This window comes from Bombus impatiens, unplaced genomic scaffold (genome assembly GCF_000188095.3).
Source record: "Bombus impatiens unplaced genomic scaffold, BIMP_2.2 scf_0481, whole genome shotgun sequence".
Lineage (NCBI taxonomy): Eukaryota > Metazoa > Arthropoda > Insecta > Hymenoptera > Apidae > Bombus > Bombus impatiens.
Genome location: NT_176900.1, coordinates 379,839 through 396,325, shown reverse-complemented (window position 1 = coordinate 396,325; position 16,487 = coordinate 379,839). Strand labels below are relative to the sequence as shown.

The following is a 16,487-nucleotide window of genomic DNA, read 5'->3' as shown; positions in this document are numbered from 1 at the left end:
CGCGTGTCAGCGTTATATTATGTCAAATATTTTGTATGTTTGATAACCAGCAACTAATCACTCCTGTATTATTATGTTAGCCCATTAAGAAATCGCCATATTTATTCAACTAAGGTTTAGAGATTAATTTTAACTTTTTTTCATTTTTCCCATTTTTTCCACATTCATTTGAGGTACGTCCATGTTTATACTTCGCAATGCAATGCGTTTTGTCCAGTTTGCATTTTAGAACCATTTCGAAAATTTGTATTATATAAAAAGAAATCAGGAATCTTTATATATCTCCCCAAGATAGTGATTTTCATTATAAAATCTTATAAAATATAATAAAAAATTTCTATTCGACTTATATATTATATAACGATTAAAATATAGATATTAATTAAAATAAAACGATGTACTTACATATTTAAGCTTTATTAAGTATAAAGAATTAAACCTCGAACATAGTAATATGACAGATGTGTGTAAATAAATATATGTAAATAAGATATTGTTTAATTTAACCAAAGAAGATAGTATATTCATTTTACATTATGACAAAGAAATGCAATATATTAATATTCACAGTTTCTACTCTGTATTAGAATGATATATGGTCAATTTAATGTTATAGCTGTCACGAATTTTAAATGTTAATATGCATAGAATCTGGATATATTAAAAAATATGAAAATAATTAAAGTATGAAGTAAAATATGAAATTAATTTTATTAAAAAGAAACAAAAATTCTCGAAAATTTAAAAAACAATATGGTCACATAACTATGTCACAATCACAATGAAAACCGTAGGCATTGTATATTTAAAAGATTAACAGTTTTATGACTTAAAAAGCTTTAATTTTATTATCTCCGATATAAAGGAATAAAACTGAAAAATAAACGAGATGTTAGAATTATTTTGTTAATTATTCTATAGTTAGCATGTTACTTAAATTTAACTGTTTTTGTACGTTAATTGTAACTTAACCTCAATCTTTTATTCTGTTTCAGTACTGAATAACTTTATGTCTGTCTTATTTGTAAGGAATATTGCTAAGTATATCGTCAGAAATGTCCAAATTTCTATTTAAATCAATTAGATTGTTTTTAATTAAGAATAACAGTAACGTAAATCAGTATGTTCAAAATTTTAGCAAAAGTTTTATGGATGATGCAGACAGGAAGGAAAAGAAAAGAAAGACTCAAAGGATTCCCAAAATTACACTTATACATACAGATAAATCTATTTCTGTTATTTCATTAGAGGACGCAGAAAAATTAGCTAAAAGGCGAAATCTTGAGTTAATACATGTATCAAATACATCTAAAAGTGGTAGAAGTGTTTATGAACTTGAACATTTTTCAAAGATTGGCAAGATTACAAGCGATGTAGCAGAAACACATAAAAATGGACAGAAGATAAAGTCTGCTAAGCTATTTACTATAAAACAGAATATTACGAATTATGATTTAAATATAAAAATTAATAATATTAACAAAACGTTAAAAAGAAATTATAAGGCTAAAATACTTTTTTCCCACTCTAAGGGGCTTCAAGTAAGGAAAGCATTAATTGCAACTATCTTTGTTGTTTATAAGAGCTTGTATTCAAAATATTTGAATTATTAATAATAAGTTAAATTGTATTAATTTAGAAATTTAATTGGTATTCGGCTTTAGTACAATATCGTTAATTTTATAGGAAGAGGTGATAGAAGAAGTGAAACAAAAGATACAGGGAATTATCTTAGAAACACAGAAGAGAAAAGATGATACTATACTTGTATATACTCCTTTATTAAAAGATGGAAATATTTCTTCAAATGAAGATGTTAATGATAAGTAATGTACTGAAAAAGTGGGAAAATTAATAAAATCCTTCATAATTTTATATGACAGTATATTCTAATAAATGATAAATTAAAAATTATTGTATCATATATGGATTTGTCTTGTAAAATTGTGTAACATAAATGAATACTATGTACATAGGACAAGTTAAAATATATAATATAGTAATTCTCAATTATGCAGTTCAAAGTATTGGACAACAAAATGGACAATAATTTTATGTATAGAATTAGAATATTTTACATCTTTAATACTAAAATGAGATTCAAAACTACTGATTTTCAAATCAAAATGGTTTCTTACATATATATATATTACACTATATATTATATATATAGTAAAACATACTGTAACAGTACTTAACTATTCAATAAAATAAAATATTATGCTTATAGTAAAATGTATTATTAACATCAATTATACTGCCTAAGAAACCAGAACTTTCTCGAATTTAGGATATTTATTAAGTGATCCTTTTAGATTATACAGAGAGTCTCATTTCAAATACGAATCCAGAAGAAGAAGAAAGCGGGATTGTTTTGTCACTTTCAGTATTTTAAGAACACGAGTTTTTGCAAGAATTTGATTAAAAGTGATGAAAACTATATCGATATCTTATCTCACTTATATTAATATCATATCGATATAAAAGTTATTAAATTTAGTAGTTTTAAATGATTGGGTATTATCATTGAACTTTAGGAAGATATACACGGTATTTTGCCGCCAAACGGCTATTGCTTGCCTAACTCGTCGATATCGCAGCTATATGTAATCGTATCGGTACATAATATTGTCTGAGAAGTTCTTTATAATTTTGCTATTATATAGTGTCTAAGAATACATACATATATGAAAAAAATCGAACATTTTGCGTATAAAAAGTGAATTCATCGGATCGCATGAGCAATGGCGCCATGGGGCGGAAAATCGTGTGTTTCGTCGCAACAAAAACTTGCACTTTTTAAAAGTTTGAGGGCGACATAGCAATTCTACTTCCGAATTCGTTTTAAAATAGAATAGTTTGATCATCTAGTGGATATGGCAGATCATAATTCAGTGTTGAACAATGTTATTAATATATTGGTAACTATATTCATATTATATAGGAGAGAACAGTTTTGAATTTCATTTAATACTACATTATATACATGTCGGAGTGTCATCGGGTGTAAGGTTGGGGGCGGCCGAGGTATTTCCTCGGGAATTAGCCATGGATGCGGTACGATACGGGTGCGATTTATTGTGATAAGGTGGTTGTTACACTCAGCGCGGTTACTCACGACGATTAGCTACTCCCGACGCAAATGACGATGGCTCCGGATTTGTTGACGAATCCACGGCACACGGGATGGCAAGTATCAGTGTAATAATCGGATCGGGTAACTTCTCGATAACTCGGTCCGCACTTCGTACAGCGACTCACTAACAAACACTCTCTCCATCCTAATGAGACTGTCCTTATATATTCCTGTCCCCACTTCTGGGGTTAATCCTTGTTTTCAAGGAGAGTCATATAATCATTCCGTACCTCTGTCAGGTACGCGTCCCTCCCGTGCCCGTGGCTACGTCCAGTGACCCGTTAGGTCACCCTAAACCCGAACCCGTCGTCATAAAGCCCGGTTGGAACATTAAAAGTTATTTTCTTATTTTTATTGCTTAAACATACAAATCTTGATTATGGTATTGGGGGTGTTCCCAGCATTCTCGACGGCAATCCCGCTGTCCTTCCATCTCCGACATATATATAGTATCATTAGTATCATTATTGTCAGATATACATTGTAAGTGAATATAGTAACTTGACTGTGTCTTGTTTAATAATGACTTATTACTATCTAGCGATATGTGACATATATACTCTTATCCTTAAGATTAATTACAGTATGCTAAGATGAGAAAGAAAGGAAAAGATTACGATTAACAAATTGTGTAAAATCAATAAAAATTGACTAACTACTACGATTATTTGAAATATAAATATTATGTATTACATTTACTTTACTTGGAAATAATATTGGATTAAGCTTTTGAATAATAGCATATATGTAAAAATTATTATTACACTCCTCATTTATAAATATTTTCTCCATGTTGATAGTATTTGCCCAATTAGTTTTACTTACATCTTAAACATATAATTTTAATAAACACTAATTGAAATTTTCGACCTTAAACTGAGATCTATATTTTCTTAAATATTATATGATAAATGCCACAAATATATATTTTATAATAATACTTGTACAGATAAACATATTTATTGCTACTATACATAGATTGGCTTTTAAAATATTTGAAAAACGGTACATTTTTTAATAATAATTTAAATATCGATTTACTACATATTTTTTCGCATAAATTGTATTTTTTCTTTTTGTATTTGTTTTTTTGAACATATTTTTTATGAATAATTGGAATGCGGTTTTTTTGACTGAAAGAATTACTTACTATATGTAAACTCATATGCAATATATGTGTAATTATATATTACAATTACTCATATCACATATGCATAATATATGAAGTATTCCATATATGTAGTTTATAGCGATTTGTTATTATTTTTCAATATTGAATAACTGAAAAGAATTAAAACAAAAGGTAGACAAGAATTGTAGCACGATATTATGTGCGTTGTATTACAATAATTTGATTTTAATATTTATCATAAATATCTTCTATTTATCAATAAATAAAGGAATTTTTTCGATGCATATTTGATTTACTGCTAATTCATATATACCTTCCAACATGTTTATCAGAATATAATTTCGGTTTTGAACACTTTTTTATTTTAAATCTTGCAATAAAAGCGATAAAAAATTAAACAAATTCGATTTTAAAATATTATGTATCAATGCATCAAGCATCCTCAAAACTAATATTGTAACATATAATATAATCAGGTGATATCTAATAGGTATTGATTGTCGGTTCTTATTTATAGTACCATAAATTTTTGGAAAATATATCACGTCAAGAGATTGTAATATTTTATTATGTATTATAATTGCAAAAACTCTATTTCATGTCAAATCTCTATTATGCTTGATTTAATGATACATAAATAAAATTTCAGATTCAAATGCATTTAAAGACAAAGAAATAAAATAAAAAATGGATATGTAAAAAGTATGGATGAACATTATTATGGACATTTCCCTGTATAACATTTTCTGTACTCTACCAGAGAAGGGCAAAGTTTGCCTCTTGGACCGAAAGGTTGAACTTTGACCATTCTTGTCCTGTGTTGTGCTGTTTCTCCACAAGTGGCTGTACAACGTGACCATCTAGACCACTGTGTCGTTTTACAGTCAACTGAAACTAATTTCATCAATAATCGCATTAAGATTTAAAAATTTTCTCAGAGATAGTAGTTGTGTCTGGTAACCGTATCATTAATTCTACGACCTTAACAATGGAATATTAAAAAAATATGTTTATTAATCAAAACTCACTTTGATTTTCTTCTACCTTCAAACTTTGGTCACGGTATATACGTCGTCTTGGAACATCAGCTTGCAAGGCTACGGATTTTACTTTTATTTAAACAGTTTCTGTAGTTAGTACATGTTAAATTAGATTAAATTATTTTATCTTCATTGTACTTACAACACAATGGATCTTTACGACATTTTCTTTTACGATGTAATTTTGTTGGACATCGTTTACCTTTACCTCTATGTGGTACCTGTATTATTCAAATTAAACGAAGTTACGTACGCTTTTGAAACTGTTGGAGATGGAAAACATTGATTTGTACGAATTTTTCATCGAATGAAGTAAAAAGAACATTTAACTTTCATTTTCCTTCTGATTATAAAAATTTATTTACCTTAATTTCTCTTGTACTATTTTTATATCCACGACATCCTGCACACTTAGACCAACTACTCCATTCGGATACCTGACAGTCGACATCTTCCGCGTTATAAGACGATTTCATTTGACTGTCTGCTTCTATACCTCTGAACTTTAATTTCTCTGCAAGAAGATATTGCATATTGTTTACTACATTGCAAAAAACATTTATAAACCAAGCAGGTTAAACGTAGAATGTCACTAAATTGCGTTAATGTTTATACTGATAATAAGCGAGCAATTAACTGCTTAACAACATATCGAGCAAAAAATATTGAATTTCAATCAAATTACGCAACATAATTATGGCTTTCTTTTTTTTTTGTTGATAATATTCGAAATTGGGGCCAAAGGGATTCGTAATTCGATTTGCAAGACGAAGTAATGCAATTTGTTAGGTAGCATCACCATGGTGTGCTCGCTTTGTCTTCGTACTGCGTTGCCCCTGTGCAGGTATGTGATAGCTGAGAACGCTGCTGAGGGATACCTTATAGTTTTTCGCCATAGTCGATAAGTTAGTCCTTAAATCTTCTATATTTTTTTGATAAGCAAGCGTGCACAGAATAATAATGGAGATTTTGTTAAAAAACGTAAGCCACAAAACTTGAATTATTAAATTTGCTATATTCGATAATCGTCGGAAGCTCTAAACGAGTTCGTTCGAACAGTATATATAGTTTTCTTTCCTTAAAGGAACTAAAAATCAATGAATTTTGTTAGAGTTGAGTTATTGTTACTTTTATGATACAAAAGTATGTCAATAGTATCAAAATTACTTTATCTTATCATCCGAACAACTTTTACTTCCTCCATCGTCGATGCATTTTTGAATAAAGAAAGATGTAGGAGATGGCTGAATTACGAAGGGAAACTTACTCTGATAGCTATCGCAAACTTTTTTGCAATCTTGTTCAGTTGGAAAATTATTTTCATTTCCATCGCAGCCGGAATACTTGAACGATTTACATCCCTTCTCTTTGTCGAAATACCAACGAATGATGTTGCCGTTGCATCGTCCTTCTTCCTTCGGTTTCTTGCAAAATTCTGCAATCAGTACAACATTCTCTTAACAATTTTCTGTTTCTTTATTTTTGAAATCATTTTTATTACGATTTACCCTTTAATCTTTTCTCACTAGCTTCTTCTATAAATAACGAAAATTTGCATGATTAATTGCTTCTCTTTGTTTCTGTTTTACGCGCTTCTGCTGCTTGTGTTGCTTCGATTTACAATTTGTATCTTTGTTTATAAAAATGCCGCATGCCATGAAAGTGTAAAGGGAAAATTTGATACAGTTCTGTGAGAATTAAGAGGGTTTTATATCTTGGTTTTTCCTTTCAACAAGCGAAACTTTGTAATTGTCGAGAAAATAAGTTACGTTCTAATCCGTCCTTGGGTCTTGTTATTGGGAAATTATAAGAACATCCTATACTAGGCATCTACGAGATTTTTTGAAATATTTTAAAATATCAACGAGTTAAATATTAGAGGACTTACATTCTACAGCGATATGTATTAATAGGATATCATTAGACTTTTAGCGTCTCTCAAAGTTAATATAGAATGAACGCGCAAAGATTTGTATCGATTTTGTCATGTATGAAAATTGATTTTACTCCTGGTTAGAATAGAAAATCGTTCAGTCTTACCTTCTGCCTCTTCTTTCGTGAAGTTACATGATGCAATCTTAGCTTGACAAGGAACCGCCTCGTGCCTACATTCTGTAGGATCCACGTCATCATGGCGTTTCCAATTCTCATGGGTCATTCTAAATCTCGTTTGGGTACCGCTACCGCAGCTAGAACTGCAGGGTGACCACAGGGACCATTGCATGTAACGCTCTTCGATGCATTTCTAATTAGAAAATCAATACCATGGATGAATTAGATCTTTGATTCAATTACTAAGATTTCTGTCATTTAACCATGTAGACTTATTTAACTTTCTTCGTAAATCTCATGGTTCAAAAGATTTTGACATCTCAGTAATTAATTGAATTTAATTTTTAAATATGCCCATTAACAAACAATTCTAATCTTTTATGCTCTATTAATTCTTAATAGAAAAAGTTCTAGAAATAAAACTTAATTTATTATTAGAATCTAAAATCCTTTTTTTAAACTGTTACGGCGAAAGAAGAAAAAGCTAGTCACTTGTAACATCAAGAAAGAACGTATGTATAAACTAGATGGTGTCGCATATAGTGAACGTTAGTCGATTGCATTTATTAAAAGTCGAATGTCAGTGCGTAACCATAATTCTATATGCGTGACAAAGTACATTTAACAAATGACGTTATTAAATGAAATATGAAGTGACAAATAAAATGAATAATCCAGCATTGTGAGCAAGCAGAAGAGAAATGGTCATTATTTTATAAAGAAGGCAAAAGCAATTTTGTTTCGTTGAAATATCGATTATCCAGCTTTCTTATTCATTTCATCCATTGCTTCTGACTTACTCTGTAAACGGAGAGTTAACTGATCGTTGATTTTTCATTTTTCTTCTGATTAAATCGCTTGACTTACGTGAGGATGCCAGTGGATGGTTCAGCGAGAAATGGTGCAGGTATGGTTTATAGTTACTCGCGCGTGGAACGATTATTCTGAATAATTCGAAATTCGTTAGTAATGATTCGTACATGTACAGAGTGTCCTGCATAACGTAGCACTAGCATAGATACTACGTTATGCGGGACAGCTTGTATATGTAATGATCTTTAAATGTAATTATTATTATTTCTGTGATGACCAAGTTCGATAATTTGTTAATAATAACATAAACAAGCGCAACTGTCAAACGGTAGTTTGTTCTACGTCTTATTTTCACGCGCTCGACGAGACAATAGCCAGAAAGTTACGTGCACGCGTTTTGCGAGGTTTCTGCTAGTTAGCTTGCAATTAGTAAATTTTCGTAAACTATCACTGGATTCTGTACTTGCGACCATTCCTCGATTCCACCCAACGTTGCTTCGTCTTCCTCGTAATCTTCTTTGTTATCATTGTCCTCATTGTTATCATTCTCCTCCTTTTGGATAGACATCTCGCTTACCTCCTCTCCATTCTTTTCATCGCACTCAGAATTCGTGCAATGGTCGGTTTGTTGAAGTTGTTGGTCGCTATAGAAGGCTTTGCACTGTTTATATTTCTTGTTCTTGAAAGCCCTTGTTCTGGTCCTGATTCCGCGGCCGCAGGTCGTCGAGCATTCACTCCAGTCACTCCATTCGTGTAGTACTTCGGACTCGCTGCATCCTTTCACCGATCTTCGCTCTCCATTGCTATATTTAACGTTATTCAATTTTATTTCCTTGCGATAGAGATAATCCGAAACGAATTTGTTACAAGTTTCTAAACCTTCTTGAATACCTATAGCAACGTGTTTCAATATTCCGAATCATACAGATTTCTCTGGCAGAGTTTTCATAAGATCATGTTAATTACCAATCGTGTCCAAGACATTGACGCCTGTCACTTAGCGAGACGTTGCACTTGTTCGCGGCCGCTGCAGCTTCGTTCTCGTAATATCTTTGTCTGAGTTGAGTGCCACGACCGCACGCTGTCGAACATGCAGTCCAGTTGCGCCATGCTGTCACTTTGCAGGCTCCTGTATACGTTATAAATTATATTTTTATTACACTTTCTCGTTAAAACGACCACCTCGAGCAGGAAATAAAAAAGCTAATAAAAAGAGATATTCTCTATGTTCGTGTTTATTTAAACTACTGTTAGTTACCCGTATCTGTGGACGATGGCGCATCTTCTGACGCATTCTTGCAGGCTTTCTCGTAAAGCCTCTGTCTGTTCAAGTAAAGCCTGGCAAGCGGTTTCATATCTAAACCGGAAGGATCGTAAAACGGAGACTTGGAGTCGTTTGGGTAGCTCGAAGTTATCCTACGGATGGGTTCTTGAGGCTCAGTTGGCGAATCCGGTGACTGCAAACGCAAGAAATCTCTTTCATTTTACCGCCTACATAAAACGCAATTGCAGTATAAAGTAATTAAGTTACGCCTATCAAGAAATATCAAATAACGACGATATCGATAATTAAGCACGAGACATTTATCAACCTCCAAACAATTCTCGTCCTCTTCAACTTATTCATTTTATCATTATAAATCTGCTTGTTTTATGAATTTCTTTTATTATTATCGTTCGTTTCCTTTGAAATTAATGAATTATTTTTGCCTCTTTATCATTGCTCAAGATATTTGTATGCGTTTAAATTTGTGTTTCGCGAGGAATCACGAGGACATCGTTGAACGATAGATTTCGAATGATCGAAAAGCGGAAATGTTACGACGCGACGAGGAAAGTCGTTGGTCGGCCGGAAAAGCGTCGCAGGCACGATTACTTTGACGCCGTCAGCGATTTTCACGCGATCCGCAACCCTATTGTCGATTGTTAGGCCCGAGACCTGCGCTTGAATTTATTATGCGATTTTCTGCGATCGACAGCTGACATTGATTTCGTCCTCCTAAACGAATCTTTTCCGCTGGGCATCGAAAACTGCTGAAACGTCTGGGCTTTTCTCCGTCCAAAGGGGAAACCATTTTCCATCGTAAACGGAAACCTATTCGTCTTTACCTGTCATTTGCAATTTTTCATTACGCTTCGTAATTTGTTTCTTATCGGCAGCTGCTTTTCATTTTTACTCGTTGGCAACGATCGAACTGAACCGAATGCAGCCGGAAATGGGCCAAGAGAACGTTTGGAGGATGTTTTTGCGAAAATAACTATATATCGGACGAAAGTAAAATTTAGATCGTTTGAGAAAGGAGTTTTTTTTTACCAAATACGTGATTCCATTATCAGTGCCCGCATCGTAAGGGTACAAATTCAGTTCTTTGTGTTCGATCCAAGTGCAACTATCCAAGCACAATTCCAAACCTGAAACTCCGACGATCCAGTCCGGCGAAGGATCTACAAAATCATTTTTCACGTTTCATATGTTGATTGAAATTCAGTAAACTTCGATCGATCCATCGTAATTTCTAGAATCTCGCAGTGGAACTCGTAAAGCATTTCTAAGTTTCAAGACTCGTCACGTTGTCTAAGTATAAATCGGGAGAATTATTTTTCTCCAAAATGTCCTTACCGATCATCGACACCAAAGACATCAGGTGATGTTCCCGATCAACACGGAATACTGCAAAAGTTTTCCCAGTCACATTGGGATAACTTATTCCTCTGGCTTTAATTATAGTTCTGATCTTTTTACTCTGTGAAAAAGTAAACCATTCGTAGATCGATATTTACAGTCGATATTAATACGAAAAGAAATTTACGCAAAACTAAAATCGAATTCTTATAATTCAAAACAAAGAACTTATTTTGATTAGAAAGTAACTGTAACTCTCCTTATTCCCTGCTACAGTTAACTTTTCATGATAGACAAAAGCGAATTTAAAAAAATGATATAATGTTCTTGTTTTAAGAATATTTACTTGACTCTTTAATTCGGATTCTAATTTCCTGGTCGATCCAAGTTCAGCCAGTTGTTGCAACCCAGGACTAGCTAGACCATCGTATTTCCAAAATCTATAATCAACCGTATGCGATGCTCCAATTACGTCTGAAAATCGAATGAGCCATCCTTTACTAGGAAAGTCCTGGAAAAATGAAAAAAGTTCGATTAAAAATTATTTTCCCATTAAAAGGTCTTATTAAAGAGAGAAAACATATTGCATAGCTCGTACAAAACTGTTGGAGTGTATGTTTTTAGTTTCAATTTTTCGATAATCACCAGCTGAATGCACGAATCTGATCACAATAGTGACTCTCATTTCAATTTGACCGAATATCGAAAATCGTTGAAACGAATGCACACGGATGCGATTCCGTATTTATGGGTAACGTTTTCCTATAACGTTGTTATATACCCGAGCCACATGGTCGCAAGTTAAAAGAAAGTTTTGTCGAACTTTCTTTCGACCCATTTTCACGTCGTAAAGTAACTCGGTCCCCCGCAACATCGATAAAACGGCATCCAGTCTCCTTATTTAGCACGAAGAATTCCAATTGGAATTGAAATAATTCCTCTGCAATTTCAACTTGTTTCGATACTCTTCGTAATTTATCAACGTACATTCTTTATTTTAGTACAACGGTTTCGCACAAAATTAATTCGTAGTCGAATTTTATATACTCGAATTGTTCAAAATAAGTAATTTGTTCCTTACACGGTGTAACGTACGTCTAAATGTCCACGAACTAATCCTTTTTCCTTTCACCAAGACGATAATTTCATTTATACGAATTTTCCAAGAATCTTATTTCAATCGATCGGTACGCTTAATTCGCATCGCATCGATTTCAATGGAAAGAAGTTTCGACGAAAAAGAGGAAGGTCGAAATAAAAGGAAAAGGAGTTGCTTCGCTTTCGTTACTCGTTCGAAGGAGTTTCTCATCGAAGAGACACATCGATGCTTAAACAGGAAGATCGATAGCGATTCTATGCATTTCTGTTTGTCGATTTTATTTGACAAGCTCTCACGTGCCTTAGGATGAGTATTTCTAGACCAAAGTCCCTCGAAAGTAACTTCGTACTTCGCCTCGTCGCAGGCGCAGCACTTTTTCAGAACCTGCCCCTGGTCGTCCGCCTCGGCTCTCGAGTCTTGACATATCTTTAGCACTAAGTTCTGATCATCCATGTACCATGTATCTGGCGTCTCCAATATCGTTGCCCTATGAGAAAAACAAGTGGAAGAACACGTGTTACCGGGCCCACGTTCCCGAGATTCCATTAATTCGAGATGTCAGCGTTTACCGAAATGGGCCAAGCTTTGCGTTTAAATGCATGCTATTCGATGCGAAGTAGAAAGACAGATTTATTTTTCGGTCGTTTTGCCAAATCGTGCAAAAAAAAATAGCGAAATATCGTTCTATCCTTGCTATTCTAGCGGTATCGTGTAACATTTAATTCTGTTAAATTTTAGTATAAACTCCGAAATTGATAAATTGAAACATTTATCTTTGGAATTTTGTTGTATTTTAGAATTCTTGTTTTCCAATTGATCGTGAAAAAAGAAAAAATACTTCTCCACTGAATAAGAACGAATTTTGACGAAGGAAGAATTTTCGTTACATAAAATTGAAAGATAAAATGTTCGTTAAATCGTGTATTTATTAAATTACGCGCGATATTTCCTAACGTTAATTAAAAGATCCGTATATACAAAACAGACCAATATCTCGTTGATTTTCATTTTACAAATTCGAATAAATTACAGGATACGTAAACGACGAAAGAGGAGATAGATACAAATTTATCGATATGATTAAATTCATTACTATTTGCATGCAAAAGTACGTTATCATTTTCCATGCTTGTTATTAAAATGTCCCTTCACCTGATAAATATGCAACCGCTACCTTCGGAAGGGCTGGTCCAGGCCACAGAAATCTCTTCTTTGGACATCTTCGAGGTCTCCACCACGGCGTTCGGACAACTTTCCGAGTATGTTGTCAACAACTCGTCTTGCAAATCGAAGATGCCACTCTCTGCCGCGTCGTCTTCTTTTTCGGGCTCGGCGGATATCAAAAACCTAGTGAATTTTCTTGGCATGATATCCGTACTGTCTGCTTGCAATGTCACTGAAACAAAAAATTGCATTTCATCCTCTTGCTCTTTCGTTCTTAACTCTTTCGCGCAAAGAGATTTTTTTTATTTTAGTCAACGATTCGTATCACGTCGATTACAATTACTTTTCTACCCCCTTTTAACAAACTTCAGGAAGTCGTGAGTCTTTTCGTTCTCCAAAAATCTTTAAGATTCAAAGTGACCATCCTTTGTTGACATACGTTTCTTCGAATAATCCGACTATTCATCTAACTATGGATATTGGCACTGTCCTCGCACAAATTGTTATTTATGCATCGGTATCGTAACGTGATTTACGGCAAGTCTCGTCTTCCGAAGTAGTTCGTAGACGATAATCGAGGGGATTAAGATCGTGACTTTCTAATGAACAATTTTCTGCCACGATGAATGCAGATAAATTCGTTTTCAGCTAATGTCGTTCTGACTTTGCGGACAGGATGGAATCTTGCTCGAATATCCGTTTGTCAGCAAACAAAATACAATAACGAACCAGCGATCTTCAAAATATTTATTTTGGATATCGTCGTTGCAAAATATATTATCGTTTATTTTTCTATTCCTAATCGAGCATCCGTACGTCTCTGTTACAAGGCGGGAATGTACGTTAGTTACCTCGTCGAAAATATTTACTTTATTGCACGTGTCACAACAACGTTGTAACGCACCGCCGAATTCTAGCTGCATATATTTTTTATTGCTACGTTAAATTCTCTGTCTCGTGTAAATTTCTGTAGAGCGTATTAAATTCTCACGGTTTGCACACTCTCGCGACTCGGTTATTTTGTACAAATCTTTTCCGATGCAAAATTCTTCCCGCTGTTTTACCGAAACAATTGTTCGTTTTTTTTTTGCAACAGACGAGGTAATATCGTTGCAAACGTTCGAGTAATTTAGAAAAAGAAATCGAAAAGGGATCAATGAACGTTTAATTTTATAAATAATTATGACTCATTGTTAGACCGATTATTAGGTAATAACTATTTTTCTTCAGATGGATAAACATTAATAAAAATTGGAAAATTATTAAGTGGCGTTACGAAATTTCATTCTATTTGTTCAATACTATCGATTAGTGGAAAATGTTCGATTCGTTGATCTGGCAATGTGTTTTACCGGAAGGATGAGTATGAAGAGAACAGAATCATATATTTTCTTTACAAAAGCCTCGAAAATAACGAATTAATACAAATTTCGATCAAGCGCTTTTAGATAATTAAACGTTGACGAACATTTGTTGGGAATGGAAAATTAATGCCTTCGATCCAGCATCCAGGGAAATTAAATTGGTTGCAGGCATCGTGGTAGTGAAGCAATTGCACTGGTTTTCTTTGACTCATTCGCGCAAATTACTCACGGAACCTTTGCTCAACAGTCTGTATTTTGTGCAACACAGGCGTCAAACAGTCGTGCAATAACGTTGTATAGTAGGTGTGTATACGATGTGATTCGGTTAGCGCGACGAACAGATTGATCGTAAGCTATTGAAACGAAAAACTCGTTTGGGTAAAAATTACGGAACTTCGAAGCTTCTAATTTTACATGCTTGAATTTTTATCGAAATATAATTCGTGCGTGGACATTGAAAATGTTATCGAACGATAAACGATAAAACGCTGTGATAGTGAAGTCTACGGTTAACCGCGTGGAAGTGATGATTTAACGAAACGATAAAATAAAATGTTTCAGCTATAAAATACGAATTATAAAATGTAAATTATTGTCGTAGCAACTACCGTCGATAAATCGTCTCGATAAAAATGATCAAAGGATTTTGTGTTAATAAAAAATAAGTAACTAATTTTGTCTAAAGTAAAGATAATAATATCGTTTTAAATCTCTTCGTAAAGAGATGTATGAGTTAATCGACAGGTATTACAAAGATTATATCGTCAGTGGCAACTTTTAGTATGTAAATCGACGACCGTAGCGAGTTTACAACGAGACAACCAACTTGCCGAGTTCTCGGTTCTGTATGAATTTCAACGACTTTGCAAGCACCCTGTAGACACACAAAACTATCTTTTCCCTTCCAGTCGATTTTACTTCGTCCCGTGCGTATACATCAGAGACGTAACACGCAGATGTTTAGAGCATTTATGGCTTCCGGTATTACGGGTCTTCACAAACTGCGTCTAGTTCACTGAATAACTCAGTCGTCACTTAAACGTTGATCACAAATATTTTTCACGCAATGCCGTGCACGTATCTTCCTCGTCGTATTTTGCTCGTTTAAAACGATCTCGTTGATCGAGGTTTAGTCACCTTTCAAACAGAATTACACGAAGTAAAATAAATTTTTGGTATTTCCATTATTCTATTTTGACTTATGAAAGATGTACGTGTACACGTTTCCATTTAAAAGAATAGTGTAATTGCGGGCAAAAAATTATACTGCGTGTGACGTTATTGCATAAATATCTATTGTAATATTTTTAATTGCAAAATATGTACGTGCAATTATAAATAATTCTCATTTTGGAAAAGTGACTGCCCGCGGAATAGCGTGCGCGACAGAAATTCCAAGAACCTTTTAGTATTCGCGTCATCAGCATGAAACTTGTTATCTACATTTCTGAGTACGCCAAATTTAGCTCTTAGGAAATTTCAGGTTAAATAATTAGCTTCAATTTTTCAGGCAGAATATTTTTCAGTACCAATTACAGTATACGATTAGGAAAGTAATTACATACGCGCTTAATTATGATCGATATCGACTTAAACCTTGAACGAATGAAAATTTTTCAAACTGTTAGAAACGAGAAATCTGGAAACTTTGGAAATCCTGAACAATCTGCGAGCTTTTAACCGCAAAAATTACGAAACGTTCGAGAATCGAAATGTCCTTAAAATATCGGAATTTTTAGATGTTCCGAAAATTTAAACCAGCTGCACGATCTTAGAAAATTTTAAAAGTGTACAAGGTTCGTAAGTCCCGATAATAACTATCGCGAACAAGGTACCGAATGATTACTTTCAACAATTTAATACAATTTAATCTGATTATAGTCTGTCTGCTATAAGCAGGTCTGGGTTAGGTCTAGGTTGCGTCTGCGTTAGTCTTTGTATATACCGATTGTCATTACCGCATTACAAAACAATTCCAATTATAAAACTCTTTTAACTTTTTTTTTAATCGTTCTAATTGTACAGCTTCGTATCAGACATTACATCTTGATAAACTCACGCAGA

At 33.5% G+C, this 16,487-nt stretch overlaps 2 protein-coding genes across 11 annotated transcripts in view; one reads left to right on the top strand and one right to left on the bottom strand.

The window, feature by feature from the left end:
* The first annotated feature begins 42 nt into the window (after positions 1–42).
* On the top strand, positions 43–2,800 carry LOC100747101. 4 transcript variants are annotated; one of them, XM_024368842.2, is made up of 3 exons: positions 43–173; positions 996–1,541; positions 1,687–2,704. In XM_024368842.2, exons 2-3 carry the CDS (start codon positions 1,056–1,058, stop codon positions 1,828–1,830), a joined length of 630 nt encoding a protein of 209 aa, XP_024224610.1. In that variant the 5' UTR covers positions 43–173; positions 996–1,055; the 3' UTR covers positions 1,831–2,704. The 4 variants fall into 4 exon arrangements, with proteins under 4 accessions (XP_024224610.1, XP_024224609.1, XP_003490955.3 ...); XM_024368841.2 differs by lacking the exon at positions 43–173 and adding an exon at positions 246–490; XM_003490907.4 differs by lacking the exon at positions 43–173 and adding an exon at positions 543–790 and having other exon boundaries at positions 1,687–2,800.
* Positions 2,801–4,059: 1,259 nt separating this feature from the next.
* Positions 4,060–16,487, bottom strand: part of LOC100744974 (spondin-1) — a 33,208-nt gene continuing 20,780 nt past the window's right edge. For 2 of the 7 annotated variants that reach the window (XM_012387683.3, XM_033321707.1), the window contains 15 exons: positions 13,048–13,291; positions 12,196–12,382; positions 11,143–11,307; positions 10,794–10,917; positions 10,488–10,618; positions 9,432–9,630; positions 9,140–9,302; positions 8,637–8,976; positions 7,349–7,553; positions 6,576–6,743; positions 6,108–6,230; positions 5,674–5,822; positions 5,451–5,529; positions 5,297–5,365; positions 4,060–5,162 (listed from right to left, as the gene is read on the bottom strand). In XM_012387683.3, the coding sequence (XP_012243106.1) occupies positions 4,987–5,162; positions 5,297–5,365; positions 5,451–5,529; positions 5,674–5,822; positions 6,108–6,230; positions 6,576–6,743; positions 7,349–7,553; positions 8,637–8,976; positions 9,140–9,302; positions 9,432–9,630; positions 10,488–10,618; positions 10,794–10,917; positions 11,143–11,307; positions 12,196–12,382; positions 13,048–13,291 (2,522 nt within the window). In that variant the 3' untranslated portion in view covers positions 4,060–4,986. The other 5 variants (XM_024368836.2, XM_024368835.2, XM_012387684.3 and 2 more) reach the window with 5 other exon arrangements.